This window comes from Microcebus murinus, chromosome 16 (assembly GCF_040939455.1).
Source record: "Microcebus murinus isolate Inina chromosome 16, M.murinus_Inina_mat1.0, whole genome shotgun sequence".
NCBI lineage: Eukaryota > Metazoa > Chordata > Mammalia > Primates > Cheirogaleidae > Microcebus > Microcebus murinus.
The window spans coordinates 61,565,500-61,581,744 of NC_134119.1; the positions used below are offsets into that span (position 1 = coordinate 61,565,500).

Below are 16,245 nucleotides of genomic sequence, written 5' to 3' on the forward strand. Positions count from 1 at the left end.
CCCGAGGGGCCGTCCGGCCGCAGGGACCTGGTCCCGGCCGGGTCCGCGGCTCCGGACAGTAACCGTTGCTCACGCAGCTCCTACTTTCCACTTTGCTAAGCGCGTCCGTTGCGGCCACCCCACCCTGGGCTGCAGCCCCCGCCGGGTCTGTGAGGAGCTCCGGTTCCCTCCTCCAGGTGCCCGGCACACTGCGCCCCGAGTGGGGGTCCGAGGCCGGGCTTATCTCCCCTGAAGGCTCCCTCGGCCACGCGGGGTCCCCAGTGCGGCCCGAGGCTGGCAGCAGGGCGCTGGGGGCTGCGGGCGGGGGACTGGCCCCGAGGCCGGGCGGCCGGAGACTACAACTCCCAGGCGGCACCGCGCGGCGGCGGCGGCCCACGTCACTCGGGCCCCGCCGGCGGCCCCGGGAAGCGGCGCGGGCGGGGGCAGGGGCTGGGGCCGACCGGGAGCCCGGTGCCGAGAATGGGGGCCGCCCGACCGCCCCGCTCGTGAGGAGACCGAGGGGCGCGCCACCCCGGCCCGGGGCGGCCGCCCCAGGGCCCCGCCACCCCCGCCCGGCCCGGCGGCCGGAGCCCGGGATGCGGAGCCGGGGGCCGCCGGTGGAGCTGCGCGGGGTGAGAGGCGCGGGGAACGGGGACTGCCTGCTGCCCTCGCCCTCGTCCCCCGCCGGCGGGCCCCGGCAGGAGTCGGGGAGCCTCGCGGCCAGAGCCTCCTAGCGCCGCGACATCGGGAGGGGACAGGTGAACCTGCCGCCCGCTCCCACCCCGCCCCGCCTGGACGACCGAGTCACGGGAGACATCCCTGCCTTTTTCTTCAAGGGGTTTCTTTCTTGCTCCTGCGGAGGGCCCCCCAGCCATGGCCCCCAGGAGGGCCCCAGAGCCCGCGGGGACTGCCCTCCACCCTGGCCGCCGGGGCCCGCCCTCTGCAGCCCGCGGGCAGCCCGCGTGAGCCGGCCTCCCGCAGCCCCGGCCCCTCCCCCATGGAGGAGGAGGAGGAGGGGGCGGCGGCCAAGGAGTGGGGCGCGACCCCCGCGGGGCCCGTGTGGACCGCCGTGTTCGACTACGAGGCGGCGGGCGACGAGGAGCTGACCCTGCGGAGGGGTGACCGCGTCCAGGTGCTCTCCCAGGACTGTGCCGTGTCCGGCGACGAGGGCTGGTGGACCGGGCAGCTACCCAGCGGCCGCGTGGGCGTCTTCCCCAGCAACTACGTGGCCCCCAGCACCCCTGCCGCACCCGTGGGCTTCCAGCTGCCTCAAGAGATCCCCTTCCACGAGCTGGAGCTGGAGGAGATCATCGGTGTGGGGGGCTTCGGCAAGGTCTATCGGGCCCTGTGGCGCGGCGAGGAGGTGGCGGTCAAGGCCGCCCGCCTGGACCCTGAGCGGGACCCGGCAGTAACGGCGGAGCAGGTGTGCCAGGAGGCCCGGCTCTTTGGAGCCCTTCAGCACCCCAACATCATTGCCCTCAGGGGCGCCTGCCTCACCCCGCCGCACCTCTGCCTGGTGATGGAGTACGCCCGCGGGGGCGCACTGAGCAGGGTGCTGGCCGGTCGCCGGGTGCCCCCTCACGTGCTGGTCAACTGGGCTGTGCAGGTGGCCCGGGGCATGAACTACCTACACAATGATGCCCCTGTGCCCATCATCCACCGGGACCTCAAGTCCATCAACAGTAAGTGGTGTGCTCGCCCCAAAACTTCCTTCCGTAGAACCTCGAGAGGCCAAGCCTAGGTGATGGGAAACAGGGTGAGGGGACACCAGATGACACTGCCTGGAGCAAGAAGGGGCGCAGTATACCTTCAGGGCCAGGCGAGGCAGGCCCTGCAGGATTTAAGGGAAGAAAAGGAGGCTCAGAAAGGTTGAAGGACCTAATTGGCTCCCAAGCTACAGAGTCACAGTCGAGCAATAAACATGTACCCATGAACACTGTAACAGGCCCTGCGTTCCCTGCCAGGACAGGACAGGTGCCGTGCCTGCCTGCACAGCATTCAGCGTCCAGCTATGATGGCAGAGTCCACCTGGCAGAGGTAAAAAGAACCTCGCCTGCCTGGAGTCAGGGTCTCTCACCCCCGGTACTATTGACATTTGAGGCCAGATCATTGTCGTAGGGGCTGTCCTGTGCATTGTACGTCGTTTAGCGGCGTCCTTGGCCTCTACCCACTAGATGCTGTTAGCATTCTCCACCCCCTGTCCTCAGCTATGACAACCAAAATGTCTCTAGGCATTGCCAGATGTCCCTGGGGGGTAGAATCGCCCCAAGCTGGGACCCACTTCCTGGAGTCCTCCTAGGCCTTGGCCCAGCTGGCCAAGGCAAATCAGAAAAGATGAGGGAGGAATGGAATGGATGTGGCTTATGTAAAAGCTTCCAGGCTGCCTGACAGGTTCTCAAAAGTTGATTGGTTGGTTGAATAAATAATGGAGCCAGGTAGATGGGAAGGTTGCCAGGGACTCGTATCTAGATCGGGGAGCTTCTTGTGGTGTCAGCAAATATTAATTGAGCACGTATTAGGTAGGAGCCCAACAAGAACCAAGACAGCCATTGTTCCTGCCCTGATGGTCCTCACAAACTAGAAATTGTATTCATTCATGCCACGGATGTTTCCAGAATGCTGTGTGCTAGACCCTGTCCTAGGGATAGAACAGAGGGGGGAACCTCACCTTCCTGGCTCTCCCAGTCTTGTTCTGCACCCACTCTCTTTCATTTCTTCATTCATTCAGTCATTCTTACATTTGTGAGGGGGATCGACTGTGGATGAGGACAACATGCTCCATGCCCTCACACCGTTTTCACCCAACCCGGGAAATCTAGAAATGTGAGGATTCCCCCTTTGCCCGCGATGCTCACATCTCCTCCACTCCTGACTGCTGTCACTTCTACAGCTTGAAATGTGTTGAATCCATCCCACTAAGTTTTATAGGTGTGTTGCTATGCACCTGCCAACAACAGTTGTAAGCCGCTGCAACAGAGGGGCTGGGTCTTCCTTGCCTTCTAAGCCTGACATGCCTATGCTCAACAGATAGCTACCAAGTGCCGGCGACATGCCTGGCCTGTGCCAGGCCTGGTGGATGTGCAAGACAGACACAGGTTGTCCCTGCCTCTAGTGGTGCTCATGCCCTCCCCCTGCCTTGTGACACTTGTATTCCAGTGGACAGGAATAGATGATTGACAGATAGATAGATACATAGCAGAATTTCAGAGAGTATCAGGGGCTCTCAATGACATAAGGCGGATGAAGGGTGGGACAGAGGAAGCTCTGTAGATCGGGCAGTCTGGGAAGGCAACATTTGAGCAGAGACCTGCACAAAAAAGACTGAGCCTTACAAAGATCTGGGGAAAGAGGCCTGGGCAAGAGTGAGACCCCGTCTCTATGAAAAATAGAAAAATTAGCTGGGCGCGGTGGTGCGCACCTGTAGTCCCAGCTACTCGGGAGGCCCATGCAGGAGGATCGCTTCAGCCTAGCAGTTGGAGGTTGCAGTGAGCTATGATGACGCCATGGGACTCTAGCCTGGGCAACAAAGCAAGACCTTGTCTCAAAAAAAAAAAGATCTTGGGAAGGGGGAGCAGCAGGGCAAACATCCTGAGATGGGAATGGACGTGCCTTGTAGGAGAAACAGCAAGGGGACCAGACGGGCAGCTGAGGCTGAAGTGAAAAGAAATCAGATCACAAAGGTAGACAGGGGCCAGGTCACATAGGACCTTGGGGTCGTGGCAAGGACTTTGGATATTTTATTCATGTGGCGAAAGCCATTAGAGGCTTTTCAGCAGGAGGTGATGTGATCAGATACAGATTTTTAAAAGGAGGCCGGGCGCGGTGGCTCACGCCTGTAATCCTAGCTCTCTGGGAGGCCGAGGCGGGCGGATTGCTCGAGGTCAGGAGTTCAAAACCAGCCTGAGCAAGAGCGAGACCCCGTCTCTACTATAAATAGAAAGAAATTAATTGGCCAACTGATATATATATAAAAAATTAGCCGGGCATGGTGGCGCATGCCTGTAGCCCCAGCTACTCGGGAGGCTGAGGCAGGAGGATTGCTTGAGCCCAGGAGTTTGAGGTTGCTGTGAGCTAGGCTGACGCCACGGCACTCACTCTAGCCTGGGCAACAAAGCGAGACTCTGTCTCAAAAAAAATAAAAATAAAAATAAAAGGGGACTGATTTAGGCCCAGCCTGAGAGCTGCAGAAGTAAAGTATAAGACCATGAGGTATTCCCCCTGTCACAGGGGGAGGCCTAAGAAGGGAAAGCTTCCGAGGAAGTGGAGTCACAGGCTGGGAAGTCACAGGAAGCTCCCAGGAGGAGGTGGCACTGAAGCCAGACTTTAAGGATGGACAAGATTACCATTTGTGTGACCTAATCTTTGTCAGTGATAACCCTAGGCAGCAAGTAGCTGGAATCATTCAACATGCTCGGGGAATGTATCAGTCAGATTCTGTTCACAATCATGCTGTGTAACAAACCACCCCCAAAACTTGGCGTCTTAAAGCAACAGTCGTTTAGTACCGCTCGTGCATTTGCAGGCCACCGGGAAGGTGAACTGATTTAGGCGGGGCTGAGCTGGAGGGGCTGCAGGTAGCCGTCATCTTCCTGGGCCGGCAGGTTAGCCAAGGCATGCTGCGATGGTGACAGCGGGAGTGCGAGAGGTTAAGCAGACACGTGAGGCCCAGGCTTGACACTGGCACTCTGTCTCGTGTACCCCAGCCTTGGCCAAAGTCATTCGGCCAACCTAGATCAGATGGGGAAACACACTCTGCCTCTTCATTGGGAAGAACCGCAAAGCCACGTGCTAAAGAATGTGGGCGCAGGAAGGAGTAGAATTGGGACTCCTGGCTGTGGTATACCTCAGGGTGACAGAGACAAAAGGGAAACCACATTCATCCCCTCTGCTCATGGCTTACGGGTCCCACTTCCAGGGGGAGTTGGAAATTCAAGGCCTGGACCAAGGAGGACCAAGGCCTTGGCCATTGGTTCTTGATGAGTCACTTGATCACCCCGAGCCCAAGCTGGAATCAGGGAGGCCAATGACCCATGCGAAGCTTCCCGCTCCCTGGTGGAGACCGTGGCAGAAGGACTCAGCTGTTCCAGCTCCGGGAAAGGATCTGCCCCAGGGCGGGACAGCTTGAGGCAGTGAAAGGAGAGAACAAGCAGATTCTAGCTGAGGCACAGGGCCAGGGCGCTTGCCACACCCAGCAGGCCTGGGGTGACACACCTCTCTTCCTGCCCCACAGTCCTTATCCTGGAGGCCATTGAGAACCACAACCTCGCAGACACGGTGCTCAAGATCACAGACTTTGGCCTCGCGCGAGAGTGGCACAAGACCACCAAGATGAGCGCCGCAGGGACCTACGCCTGGATGGCCCCGGAGGTTATCCGTCTGTCCCTGTTCTCCAAAAGCAGCGATGTCTGGAGGTGCCGAAACGCTGGGCCGGGATGGTGGCTTCCAGGGAGGGAGGGAGAGAGGGCGGACGAGGGGAGGGAGAAGTGGAAGGGAGGGTTTCCTCCCCAGAAGCCAGGATCTGCGCCTGGCACAGGGGCCCACGGGCAAGGTCAGGCCACCAGACAAGCGCCAAAAGAGCCACCTGCCCTTCGAGCAGAAGTGGCAACTGAGGAGCGACTTGGATTAGAATAAAAAATCCATGAGATACAGAGATAGCACGTGGATGTCGGCCCTCAGACACCAGCCGGCACACCACCCCCGTTTGTCAAACAGGAAATCGAGGCCTTTGCAGGCATTCGTTCATTCACTCGTCCAGGTGCGCTGGGTTCTAGGCCCGCAGCAGTGAGCAAAATTAGACACGGTCCCTAGCCTCAGGGATAGTAAATAAATAAATACACAAGAAGCTTTTCTTTTAAAAAAAAAATCTGTTGGGTTTTTTTTTTTTTTTCTGTTTTTCCTCTAATTCCAAAGGTGTGGATTAAAAAAGAGAATCTGTTTTTAAGTTAAGAAAATTGTAAAGTAATTTTTAAAAGATAGTAAGTGCAACAGAAAAGCCATGACTGTATAAGAGCTGCTAGGAGGTGGCCGGGAAGACACTTTGAGGGCTGGGGTGACTTCGGGAAGGCTTTTCTGAGAACTGACACTTTGGCTGAGTTCTGAATGACACAAAGGAGGCCGCCGTGGGAAGGAAGGGTGGGGAAAGGAGCTTCCCAGGCAGAAGGAGCAGCCTCAGCAAAGGAGGTAGTGAGGTGCGAGCGAGCATAGTATGTTCCAGAAACAGTGGTGGGCCCGTGTGGCTGTAGAGGTGGGCAGTGCTGGGGGAGAGGGCGCGGGGAAGGCCCTGTGGGGAAGGGACCCACCCCATGTTTCATTCTAAGCAAAGCAGGAAGCCATTAGGGGCATTTAGGAATGACTCGATCTGAGGTAGCATTTTAAAAGCTCCCTGGGCTGTTAGGTGGAAAAGGCCAATGCCCAGGACCAGACCGTTGCTGTCACCAGGGAGAGTTGATGGTGCCCAGGAAACTTCTCAACCCAGAGCTTTCTGTTTGAAGCCCTGGTCTCCCCATTTACTGTTCCCATCAGTCCCTAGCTGAGGCTCCAGACTGTCCGAGCAGCAAATTGATGGGCTTAGGGCAGGGACGTATCAGACAGGAAGTCTCCGGCTCAACCTGAGACTCAGCAGCTCTTTGGGAGCAGTTCCAGCTGGCTCCTGATCAGGCATTCATTTACAGTACCAGACATTTATTAGAGCCCGTATTTTAGCTGCAAGGAAGACAAAGCCCAAAATAAAAACAAGACTGAAGTTGAAGTCTGGATTGATATGGTACCTTCGATGTCAGGGACTCAGGCTCCCTCTGTGTTGGGGTTCCTCTATTGGGGTGTTGTTGACATCAGGCAGGATAACTCTTCCTTGTGTGGTACTGTCCCCTACTTCTCAGGACACTAAATATCCATGGCTCCCAGCCACCAAATGTCAGTAACACTTCCTAGTCATTACGACAATCAAAACATCCCTGCAGGTTTCCAGGGACATAGGAGAGGGGGGAGCATCATGCCACCTCCAACTAAAAACCACTATTCTTTATCTCCACCTTGTGTGGCCTCCATTTCCAAGTTTGCTTCATGACCCAGAATGGCTGCTTAAGCTCCAGCTTTTACGTGCAACATTCCAACCAGTAGGAAGGAGAAGAGAGGAAAGGGGTACCCCTGCTTTTTAAGGACACTTCCTGGAAGGTAGTTGCCCACTGCACACCCTCCTGCATCCCATGGGCCATATGGGCACGCTCGGCTGCAAAGAAGGATGGGAAATCAGTGCAGGCAGTGTGTCCGCAGCTCAGATTCACCAGTGCTGTCGCTGAGGAGGAAGGGGAGGCCGTCAGCTGCATGAGGGCAGTGGTTGCATCTATCTCGTTCCGGCGCCTGGAACAGGGCCTGGTACACAGTGGCACTTAATGAGTGTATGTTGAATGAATGCACGAGTGGATATTGGGAGGGAACAGGGATCAACTGCATGTGGCTCAGGATGCAGGAGGATGCGCAGTTTACTGGGGAAGAGGGACACCAGGTGACCGTAGCACAGTGATGCATGCTCTGCTATGGTGTAGCCGCTCAGGGCACTGTCACAAGCCTCAGGCAGACCTGAGTCTGAGTGCGGCTCCAGCACTCGCGAGCTGTGTGACCTTGGACAAGCAGCTTAACCTCTCTGAGCCTGCAGCTGCTCAGTGGATAAAACGGAGGTCATACCGATGCCTTCTGCCTTGCAGGGCTGTTGGGAGAATTGCCAAGAGTGCCTAGCACAGTGGCTGGCCTGCAGCGAGTGCTTTGTAAATGTTAAATAGTGTTAACTTGGTTTTAGAGGTAAGTGCCGTGTGTCCCGTGGGCAGGGGCCTCTAACTGGCTTTGGAGGCTGTGGAATCAAAGAAGGCTTCCTGGCCGAGGGGGCAACCTGAGTTGAGACTTGAAGGACAGATAGTTACACATAGGGAAGAGTGTTCTCAACAAAGGGAACAGCATGTGCAAAGTCCAGAGGTTAGGAGGGACAGGGCTTGTTCAGTGCAGTGTGGCTGCAAGATGAAGCTGGGGTTGGAATGGGAGAGAGCATTTAGAGCTGAGGCCGAGAAGGGTGGATTTGCCCGGCGGGCCTGGGAAACCCATGGAAGGTTTCCAGGCACGGGCGGGGAAACAGAGGCAGAGCAAAGGAGAGACAGCAGGGAGCCCAGCTCATCCATCTATTTGATAACAGGCCCGTAGAGGCCAGGTGAGGTTCTGTGGCCTTGTTGGCCAGGGCTGGAGCTGTCACGGTGAGGGTGGCCCACCATGGGGCCACACCGAGGGCAGGGCTGGGGTACAGGTGAGGATTGGGGTGGGCTGCAGCCTCACCCCTGCCTCTCCCCCACCTGCAGCTTCGGGGTGCTGCTCTGGGAGCTGCTGACCGGGGAGGTCCCCTACCGCGAGATCGACGCCTTGGCCGTGGCGTATGGCGTGGCTATGAACAAGCTGACGCTGCCCATCCCCTCCACGTGCCCGGAGCCCTTTGCCCGCCTGCTGGAGGGTGAGCCGGGCCCCATGGAGAGGGTAGGCCCAGCTTGGAGTGGCGGGGCCCTGGGGCCAGGCCTCTGCCCTGCACACCCATCCATGCCAGTGGGCCCAGGAACGAGACGGAGGGGACCAGACCCGTGGGACTGTGGACAGCCTCCCCCAGAGCCGGCTCCATGCTCCCGCCCCAGACCCCTGTTCTCACCAGACGACCCGCTAGGACTCCCTGGCCCCGGGATTCCTCCCTGATGCTCGACTCTGCCACCAGCCCCTCGGCAGGGAGCAGGTGCCTGGGTTCCCTCGGCGTTTCCCTGAGTGAAACATTGGCCAGGAGCTTGGCCTCGAATTCCTTCCCCTCAGCTCCATAGAAACTTTGTCCACAGTCCCCAGAAATCCTACCCTCCTCCGAGCAGGCTGATGCCCCAGAGCGTGACCGATGACACCCTTATCCCCCACCACTGTCCTTCCCCTCTCACCCCAGAGTGCTGGGACCCAGACCCCCACGGGCGGCCAGATTTCGGCAGCATTTTGAAGCAGCTTGAAGTCATCGAACAGTCAGCCCTGTTCCAAATGCCGCTGGAGTCTTTCCATTCGCTGCAGGAAGACTGGAAGCTGGAGATTCAGCACATGTTTGATGACCTTCGGACCAAGGAGAAGGTGAAGGCAGGGGCGAGGAGGGCCAGACGGAGCAGGTTCCCTGAGTTCTGCTGCCTCGGGCTGCTCAGAGTCCCTGAACCCCAGCCTTTGGGTCCATACAGGATCAAGGGAGCCTTTCTTGCATATTAAGAAAGGACAGCCTCCTGTTGGTGGATTAATAAGAAAAAGGCACCTTGTACTGAAGTACTTACAGGTGATATTGCATGATGTCTGGGCTTGGCTTTAAAACACGACAGCAGAAAAGAAGAGAGGGTGAGAGGAAAGGGCAGGGATACAGGATTGGCAAAGTGTAGATCATTGCTGACGGTTGGATGCTGGCTACGTAGGGCTGCACCGTTCTGCTTTTTGTGGATGTTTGAAGTTTTCCAAATTGAAGAGTTAGAAAAGGGAAGAAAGGGAAGGCGCCCTTTCTTTGGCTGCCACGGTCTCCTGCCCTGCACCCAGCTTGGCTGGTGGAGAGTGAGTTGGGCGGCGACCCCAGCGTGCCCCCCAGCAGGGGGCCCTCGTGCCAGGCGCCGCGGCCGAGCGCCCGGGCCGCCCCGCCCCCAGCCAGGCGTCTCCTCCGCAGGAGCTGCGCAGCCGCGAGGAGGAGCTGCTGCGGGCGGCGCAGGAGCAGCGCTGCCAGGAGGAGCAGCTGCGGCGGCGGGAGCAGGAGCTGGCCGAGCGCGAGATGGACATCGTGGAGCGGGAGCTGCATCTGCTCATGTGCCAGCTGAGCCAGGAGAAGCCCCGGGTCCGCAAGCGCAAGGGCAACTTCAAGCGCAGCCGCCTGCTCAAGCTGCGCGAAGGCGGCAGCCACATCAGCCTGCCCTCGGGTATCTGCCGCGAGCGAGCGTCCCCAGCCCAGGGGCCTGTCTCTTCCTTTAATCTGCCTTGCTCCCCCCGTTGCCAATAATGTGTGGAGGGACCGCGTGGTCAGTCCCGTGCAGTTTCCCAAAGTCTGGAATTTGCTGCTTGCCTCCCTCTGGTGTCAATGACCTCGTTCCTCTGTCCCCTGAAGTTCCTGTCCATTGCTAGTGGGTTAAACTGTGCTGTCTTCGTCCCTTTTTTTTTTCCTTTTTTTTTGAGACAGTCTCACTTTGTTGCCCAGGCTAGAGTGAGTGCCATGGCGTCAGCCTAGCTCACAGCAACCTCCAACTCCTGGGCTCAAGGGATCCTCCTGCCTCAGCCTCCCGAGTAGCTGGGACTACAGGCATGCACCACCATGCCCGGCTAATTTTTTCTATATATATTAGTTAGCCAATTAATTTCTTTCTATTTATAGTAGAGACGGGGTCTCGCTCTTGCTCAGGCTGGTTTCGAACTCCTGACCTCGAGCAATCCGCCCGCCTCGGCCTCCCAGAGTGCTTAGGATTACAGGTGTGAGCCACTGCACCCGGCCTTTGTCCCTTTTTGACCTACAAAAACAGAAGTTTAATATGGATCAACCTAATGGTTAGATCTCAAGGCTTAATCACATTCGGGTTCAGGTTTGATTTTTTTTTTTTTTTTGCCAAGACTACCCCCTAAGTAAATATGTTCATGGGTCAGGAGGCACACAATGTCTCGTCATCTTCCTCTGTGCTGTCACGAGCCACAGAGCAGTGCTGGCCAGTGGGAATATAACACAGGCTATGCATAGAATTTTAAATTTTCTAGTAAGCATTGTTTAAAAAAAGGAAAAGGAAACAGGAGGCATTAATTTTATTTTACCTCTTTTTTTTTTCCATATTAAATCTTTGAAATCCAGTGTATATTTTATGTTTTACCCACATCTCACTCTGGGCAGTACATTTTCATCAAACATTTTTGAGCTGCATTTAGATTTCATAAAATTTAGAGTTCAAAAAGCAGATACACATGCCCAAGTGGTTCCAAACATGCTTAAATGTTTCCAGTAACCAAATGGAGTATCTGAGTTTTAAATTTAAACTTAAATTACCGTGACGACAATTGAATAAACAGAGGCTAAACCTCAGTCGCAGGAGCCGCATTCCACGTGTTCAGTTGCCACTTGGAGTTGGTGGCGACTGTACTGGACACTCAGGCCTAGACCCCTGGTCACTGAGGGCTCTCGTGCTTGTTAAGCAGGAGCCAGAATTTGCATTCCATTTCCCAGAGGTTTCCAGCTGTTGGGAATGGTACTGGACTGGGAACACTTTGAGAACCACTGCATTAAGCAATAAAAGATGGTGGTGTCCCATTCTCCCCCTCCCCCTATACTTCTACAAAAGCAGCTGCCCTTTGGTTACCTGTGGAACCGTTTGCTTAGAAAACCTCTCTCCCTTCTTGCAGGCTTCGAGCATAAGATCACAGTCCAGGCCTCTCCAACTCTGGACAAGCGGAAAGGATCCGATGGGGCCAGCCCCCCTGCAAGCCCCAGCATCATCCCCCGGCTGAGGGCCATCCGCCGTGAGTATCTCCCCAGGCCCTGACCAGCCCGGTCAGTCAGTCAGTCAACAAACGTCTTTGAGCGCACACCTGGCACCAAGCCAGGGGAACAGGGAGCAAGACAGGCGAGGCCCCTCCCCTCATTCTCATGGAGGGAAACAGGCAGGAAACAAGGAAGCAAGTCAGTGAGCAGGAGCGTTTCCAGTAGTGGTCAGTGCTGTAGAGGAACTCAGGGAAGGGAATGGAAGAGAAGGTGTCGGTAGGATTCCCCAGAGAAACAGAATCAACAGAAAGAGATTTATTATGACGGAGGGGCTCATGTGACTGTGGAGGCTAGAAGTCCCACTGTTGGCTGCCTGCACACTGGGGGCTCAGGAAACCTGGTGATGTGGTTCCAGTCCAAGTCCAAAGGCCTGGGAAGCAGGAGCACTGACATCCGGTTTTAGGACATGACAGATCCCCGAGCCCACGCTGCCAATTCCCCCTTCATCTGTCTTTGTGTTCTGTTTGGGCCCTCAACGGATTGGATGAGGCCTGCCCACCCTGGTGAGGGCCAGTCCTCTGCTCCCCCGGCCCATCCAAATGCTCGTCTCTTCCAGAAACGCCAGCTATCTGGGCGTCTCTTAGCCCAGTCAAGTTGACGAGTAAAATTAACCGTCACAGAAGGGTTGTTATTTTACATCGGGAAAGCCTGTCTCCGGAGGTGAGGTTTGAGCAGGGACCCTCATGGTAAGAAGCAGTGAGACATGCCAAGACCCAGGGAAGAGTGACCCTGGCAGAGGAAACAGAAAGGCAAGAGCCTGGAGGTGGCAGGAGCGTGGCGTGCTAATTAGCCTGCTTAGCGGGAGTGAGTGAATTGGGGGGGGAGCGTAGGTTTTGTGGTCAAAGGGTCCATAGGGGCAGATCCTTGTGAGCCAGGGTAAGGAATCCGGATTTTTTCAATACCATGGGGGAGCCCCAGGAGGGTTGTGAGCAGGGCAGATCTAATCCACCTTTTCCCGCTGGCTGCTGTGAGCAGTAAAGGTGGGGCGACCGCTGAGACGGTGGGGGCTGGACCAGGGGACTCAGAAGGGAGAGGTGGCCACAGCCAGAGCTGCATGGCAGAAGCACAGCCCTCCGAGTTTGCAAAGCTGACTCCTGAATCTGTCCCATCCCATCGCCGGCCCCAGCCCTCCCCCACGCACAGCCCCCTACACGCTTCTGCTTGGCCACCTGCTGTATACCTGGCCAGGAGGCCGGTGCAGCAGAGCAGCAAGTACTATTACAAGTGCTGGGTACGTTCAAAGTGTGGCAGGCGCAGAGAAGAGCAGCTGCCACTCCGGGGATCTAATGACCCAGAGCTGGAGGCTGAGGACGCACAGCCACCCAGAATGCACTGCAAAGGGTTAGGCCATGTGGGGCGGATGAGGCCAAGAACACTGGCAGGGAATGGCTTATTTATTTATTTATTTTTTATTTTTATTTTTTTTTTTTTGAGACAGAGTCTCCCTTTGTTGCCCAGGCTATCGTGAGTGTCGTGGCATCAGCCTAGCTCACAGCAACCTCAAACTCCTGGGCTCAATTGATCCTCCTGCCTCAGCCTCCCAAGTAGCTGGGACTACAGGCATGTGCCACCATGCCCGGCTAATTTTTTCTATGTAGTTTTAGTTGGTCGATTAATTTCTTTCTATTTTTGGTAGAGATGGGGTCTCGCTCAGGCTGGTTTTGAACTCCTGACCTCGAGCAATCCGCCCACCTCAGCCTCCCAGAGTACTAGGATTACAGGCGTGAGCCACCGCGCCGGGCCGGGGAATGGCTTATGAAGGGCCTCAAATGCCAGGCCGAGGAGCGGGGACTTTGTCCTGACAGCAATGGGGAGCTATGGGAGGACTTATAGCGGGGAAGGTCATGAATGGGGTTAGAAAGATCCCCTGGACGTCCAGGCAGAGGGGGGATCTGAGGTGGGGACAGAGTCTCCAGGACCCAGTAACCAGGTGGCTTCCCTTGACCCAGTGACCCCCGTGGACTGTGGCGGCAGTGGCAGTAGTGGCAGCAGCAGCGGTGGCAGCGGGACATGGGGCCGCAGTGCACCCCCGAAGAAGGAAGAGCTGGTTGGGGGCAAGAAGAAAGGCCGGACGTGGGGGCCCAGCTCCACCCTGAACAAGGAGCGGGCCAGCGGCGAGGAGAGGTGAGGCGCAGCTGCGGGGCCGCCGCGCGCCCTGCGCCCGCCCCAGACCAATCTCTTGGAACCCCCAGCAGGCTGAAGACGCTCGGGGAAGGAAGCAAACAGTGGTCATCCAGCGCCCCCAACCTGGGCAAGTCCCCCAAACACACACCCATGGCCCCTGGCTTTGCCAGCCTCAACGAGATGGGTAAGAGGGCAGGGGCACTTGGGAGGAGGGGAGGGGACCTTCCCTGGCCAAGGGGAGCTTAACCCGGGACCCAGGGGTGAGCCGTTCCCCAGGGCTGGGGGCAGGGGACAGGATTGGCTGGCCAGTGGCAGGAGGCACAGCAGGTCCCTGGGGTGGGGGGCTCATTCCCACAAGCAAGGACACCTCTCCCTGAGCTACTGGGGGAGAAAAATTCGAGAACGGTGCTTAGTGGGACATGGAGGTCTTGCCGCTGGAGGGTCACTGGGGGCTGTCCCTTGCCACCAAGTACTCGCGGGCCCGGGAGCCAGCCGCGCACTCAGGTGACGCCCTCTCCGGTTGCAGAGGAGTTCGCGGAGGCGGACGGAGGCAGCAGCATGCCCCCCTCCCCCTACACGACCCCGTCCTACCTCACGGTGCCACTGCCCACCGAGCCCTCCCCGGGGGCGCGGGCGCCCTGGGAGCCGGCGCCAGCCGCGCCCCCCGCCCGGCCGGGACACGGCGCCCGCCGGCGCTGCGACCTCGCGCTGCTGGGCTGCGCCACGCTGCTGGGCGCCGTGGGCCTGGGCGCCGACGTGGCGGAGGCGCGCGCGGCGGACAGCGAGGAGCAGCGGCGCTGGCTCGACGGCTTCTTCTTCCCCCGCGCCGGCCGCTTCCCGCGGGGCCTGAGCCCGCCCGCGCGCAACCCCGGCCGCCGCGACGACGCGGCCCCCGGCCCGGGCCTGGCGCCCTCGGCCACCGTCGTGTCGCTGTCGTCCGTGTCCGACTGCAACTCCACGCGCTCACTGCTGCGCTCCGACAGCGACGAGGCCGCGCCGGCCGCGCCCTCCCCGCCGCCCTCCCCGCCCCCGCCCGTGTCCCTGCCCTCGCCCAGCGCCAACCCGCTGGTGGACCTGGAGCTGGAGAGCTTCAAGAAGGACCCCCGCCAGTCGCTCACGCCCACGCACGTCACCGCCGCCCGCCCAGTGAGCCGTGGGCACCGGCGGACGCCGTCGGACGGGGCGCTGGGGCAGCGGCGACCGCCCGAGCCCACGGGCCACGGGTCTGGTGAGTGAGGCGCCCGGAGCCCTTCCAGGTCGCAGGGACAGCCCCTCCTATAGGGGCTGTAGGAGGGAGGGTCTGCGTCCCCTCCCTCGTGGAAGCATTGTGGGCCCCCAGGCGACGACACAGGATGACTCAGGGGTGGCAGACGGGCCTACAAGGGCCGGGCAGGCGGCTTTAACAACGGGAACGATACGACATGGCTCGCCCTTACCTCGCACGCTGGGCGCCGTTCCCTGTGCGTTTACCAGCAACGGCAAGGGCGACTGCAATGGCGGGAGATACTAAGTGCCCCGTCCAGCGCCGTGCCGCTGTTTTACAGTTGTCACTGTAGTTAATGCCCACCTGTGTGGTGAGCTGCCAGTCAGAGCGGCATGCCTGAGGTCACTCCTAGGTCTGTCCACGCCACCCCAGCGCAGTGTAGGGGGGTCAGGGGGACTCAGCCTTGGCTCCAGGGGCTGCCAAGAAACTGGCTCCAAAGCCCAAAATCTCTGCCCGGAGCCCACCCAGGTGGGAGTGGTGGGGACCTAAGCGGAGGTCGGGCCCTGCCCGCCGCAGGTGGCTGTCGCCTTGTGGCAAGTGGGCCCGCAAGGTCCGTGGATTTCTCAAGGGAAAGTGGAAATCCCGCCTAAGTCTCCTTAAACGCCGCGCTGTGCCCACCCCACTCACCTGAGCCGAACCTCTTTCCCCAGGCCCTCGAGACGCCCTGGACTTCCCCCGCCTGCCCGACCCCCAGGCCCTGTTCCCAGCGCGCCGCCGGCCCCCCCACTTCCCGGGCCGCCCCACCACCCTGACCTTCGCCCCCAGACCCCGGCCGGCCGCCAGTCGACCCCGCCTGGACCCCTGGAAGCTGGTCTCGTTCGGCCGGACGCTCAGCATCTCGCCGCCCAGCGGGCCGGACACGCCCGACAGCCCCGGGCCCGGCGGCACGCAGCCCACGCTGCTCGACATGGACATGGAGGGGCAGAGCCAGGACAGCACCGTGCCCCTGTGTGGGGTCCACGGCCCCCACTGAGGCCTGCCCGCCACCGCCCGCCTGGGCAGCCATGAATGTAGCGCCCCAGGCCCCACCCCAGCCCGCCGTGCCACAAGGCGGGGGAGGCCCTGGGCAGGATACGCAATGCTATTTATTGGGGAAGGGGGGTGGGGGGACACTTAATTTATTCCTTTGTACCCCAGGGGGTGGAGCCCTGTGCCCGCCCTGCACTGGGGGAAGGGTGGGCAGGGATACTCAGGGACAGGGCATGTGGGGGATTTGGCACAAAATGCAGCATTAAAGGTAACCCCTGCCCCCTACTCAGTTTCGCTCCGTGTCTTCCCTGGCCCAGGCCCTCGTGCTGGACCATCCCCAGGGGACACTTCCCACCCCACGCAC

The 16,245-nt window shown here is 59.0% G+C and overlaps 1 protein-coding gene across 2 annotated transcripts; it reads left to right on the top strand.

Moving 5' to 3' along the window:
- Positions 1-375: 375 nt before the first annotated feature.
- On the top strand, positions 376-16,166 carry MAP3K10 (mitogen-activated protein kinase kinase kinase 10). 2 transcript variants are annotated; one of them, XM_012774602.3, is made up of 10 exons: positions 376-1,661; positions 5,210-5,390; positions 8,322-8,470; positions 8,936-9,111; positions 9,680-9,926; positions 11,386-11,502; positions 13,474-13,648; positions 13,720-13,832; positions 14,175-14,876; positions 15,563-16,166. In XM_012774602.3, the coding sequence occupies exons 1-10, from the start codon at positions 977-979 to the stop codon at positions 15,883-15,885; spliced, it is 2,868 nt and encodes a 955-aa protein (XP_012630056.2). In that variant the 5' UTR covers positions 376-976; the 3' UTR covers positions 15,886-16,166. The 2 variants fall into 2 exon arrangements, with proteins under 2 accessions (XP_012630056.2, XP_012630055.2); XM_012774601.2 differs by having other exon boundaries at positions 378-1,661; positions 13,717-13,832.
- Positions 16,167-16,245: the final 79 nt, after the last annotated feature.

Bases quoted from the DNA above. Each gene is read 5' to 3' on its own strand.
- MAP3K10 (XM_012774601.2), top strand. From the start codon at position 977: ATGGAGGAGGAGGAGGAGGGGGCGGCGGCCAAGGAGTGGGGCGCGACC. The intron at 8,471-8,935 runs GTGAGCCGGGCC...CTCTCACCCCAG, and splicing joins CTTTGCCCGCCTGCTGGAGG to AGTGCTGGGACCCAGACCCC. The intron at 13,833-14,174 runs GTAAGAGGGCAG...CTCCGGTTGCAG, and splicing joins TGCCAGCCTCAACGAGATGG to AGGAGTTCGCGGAGGCGGAC.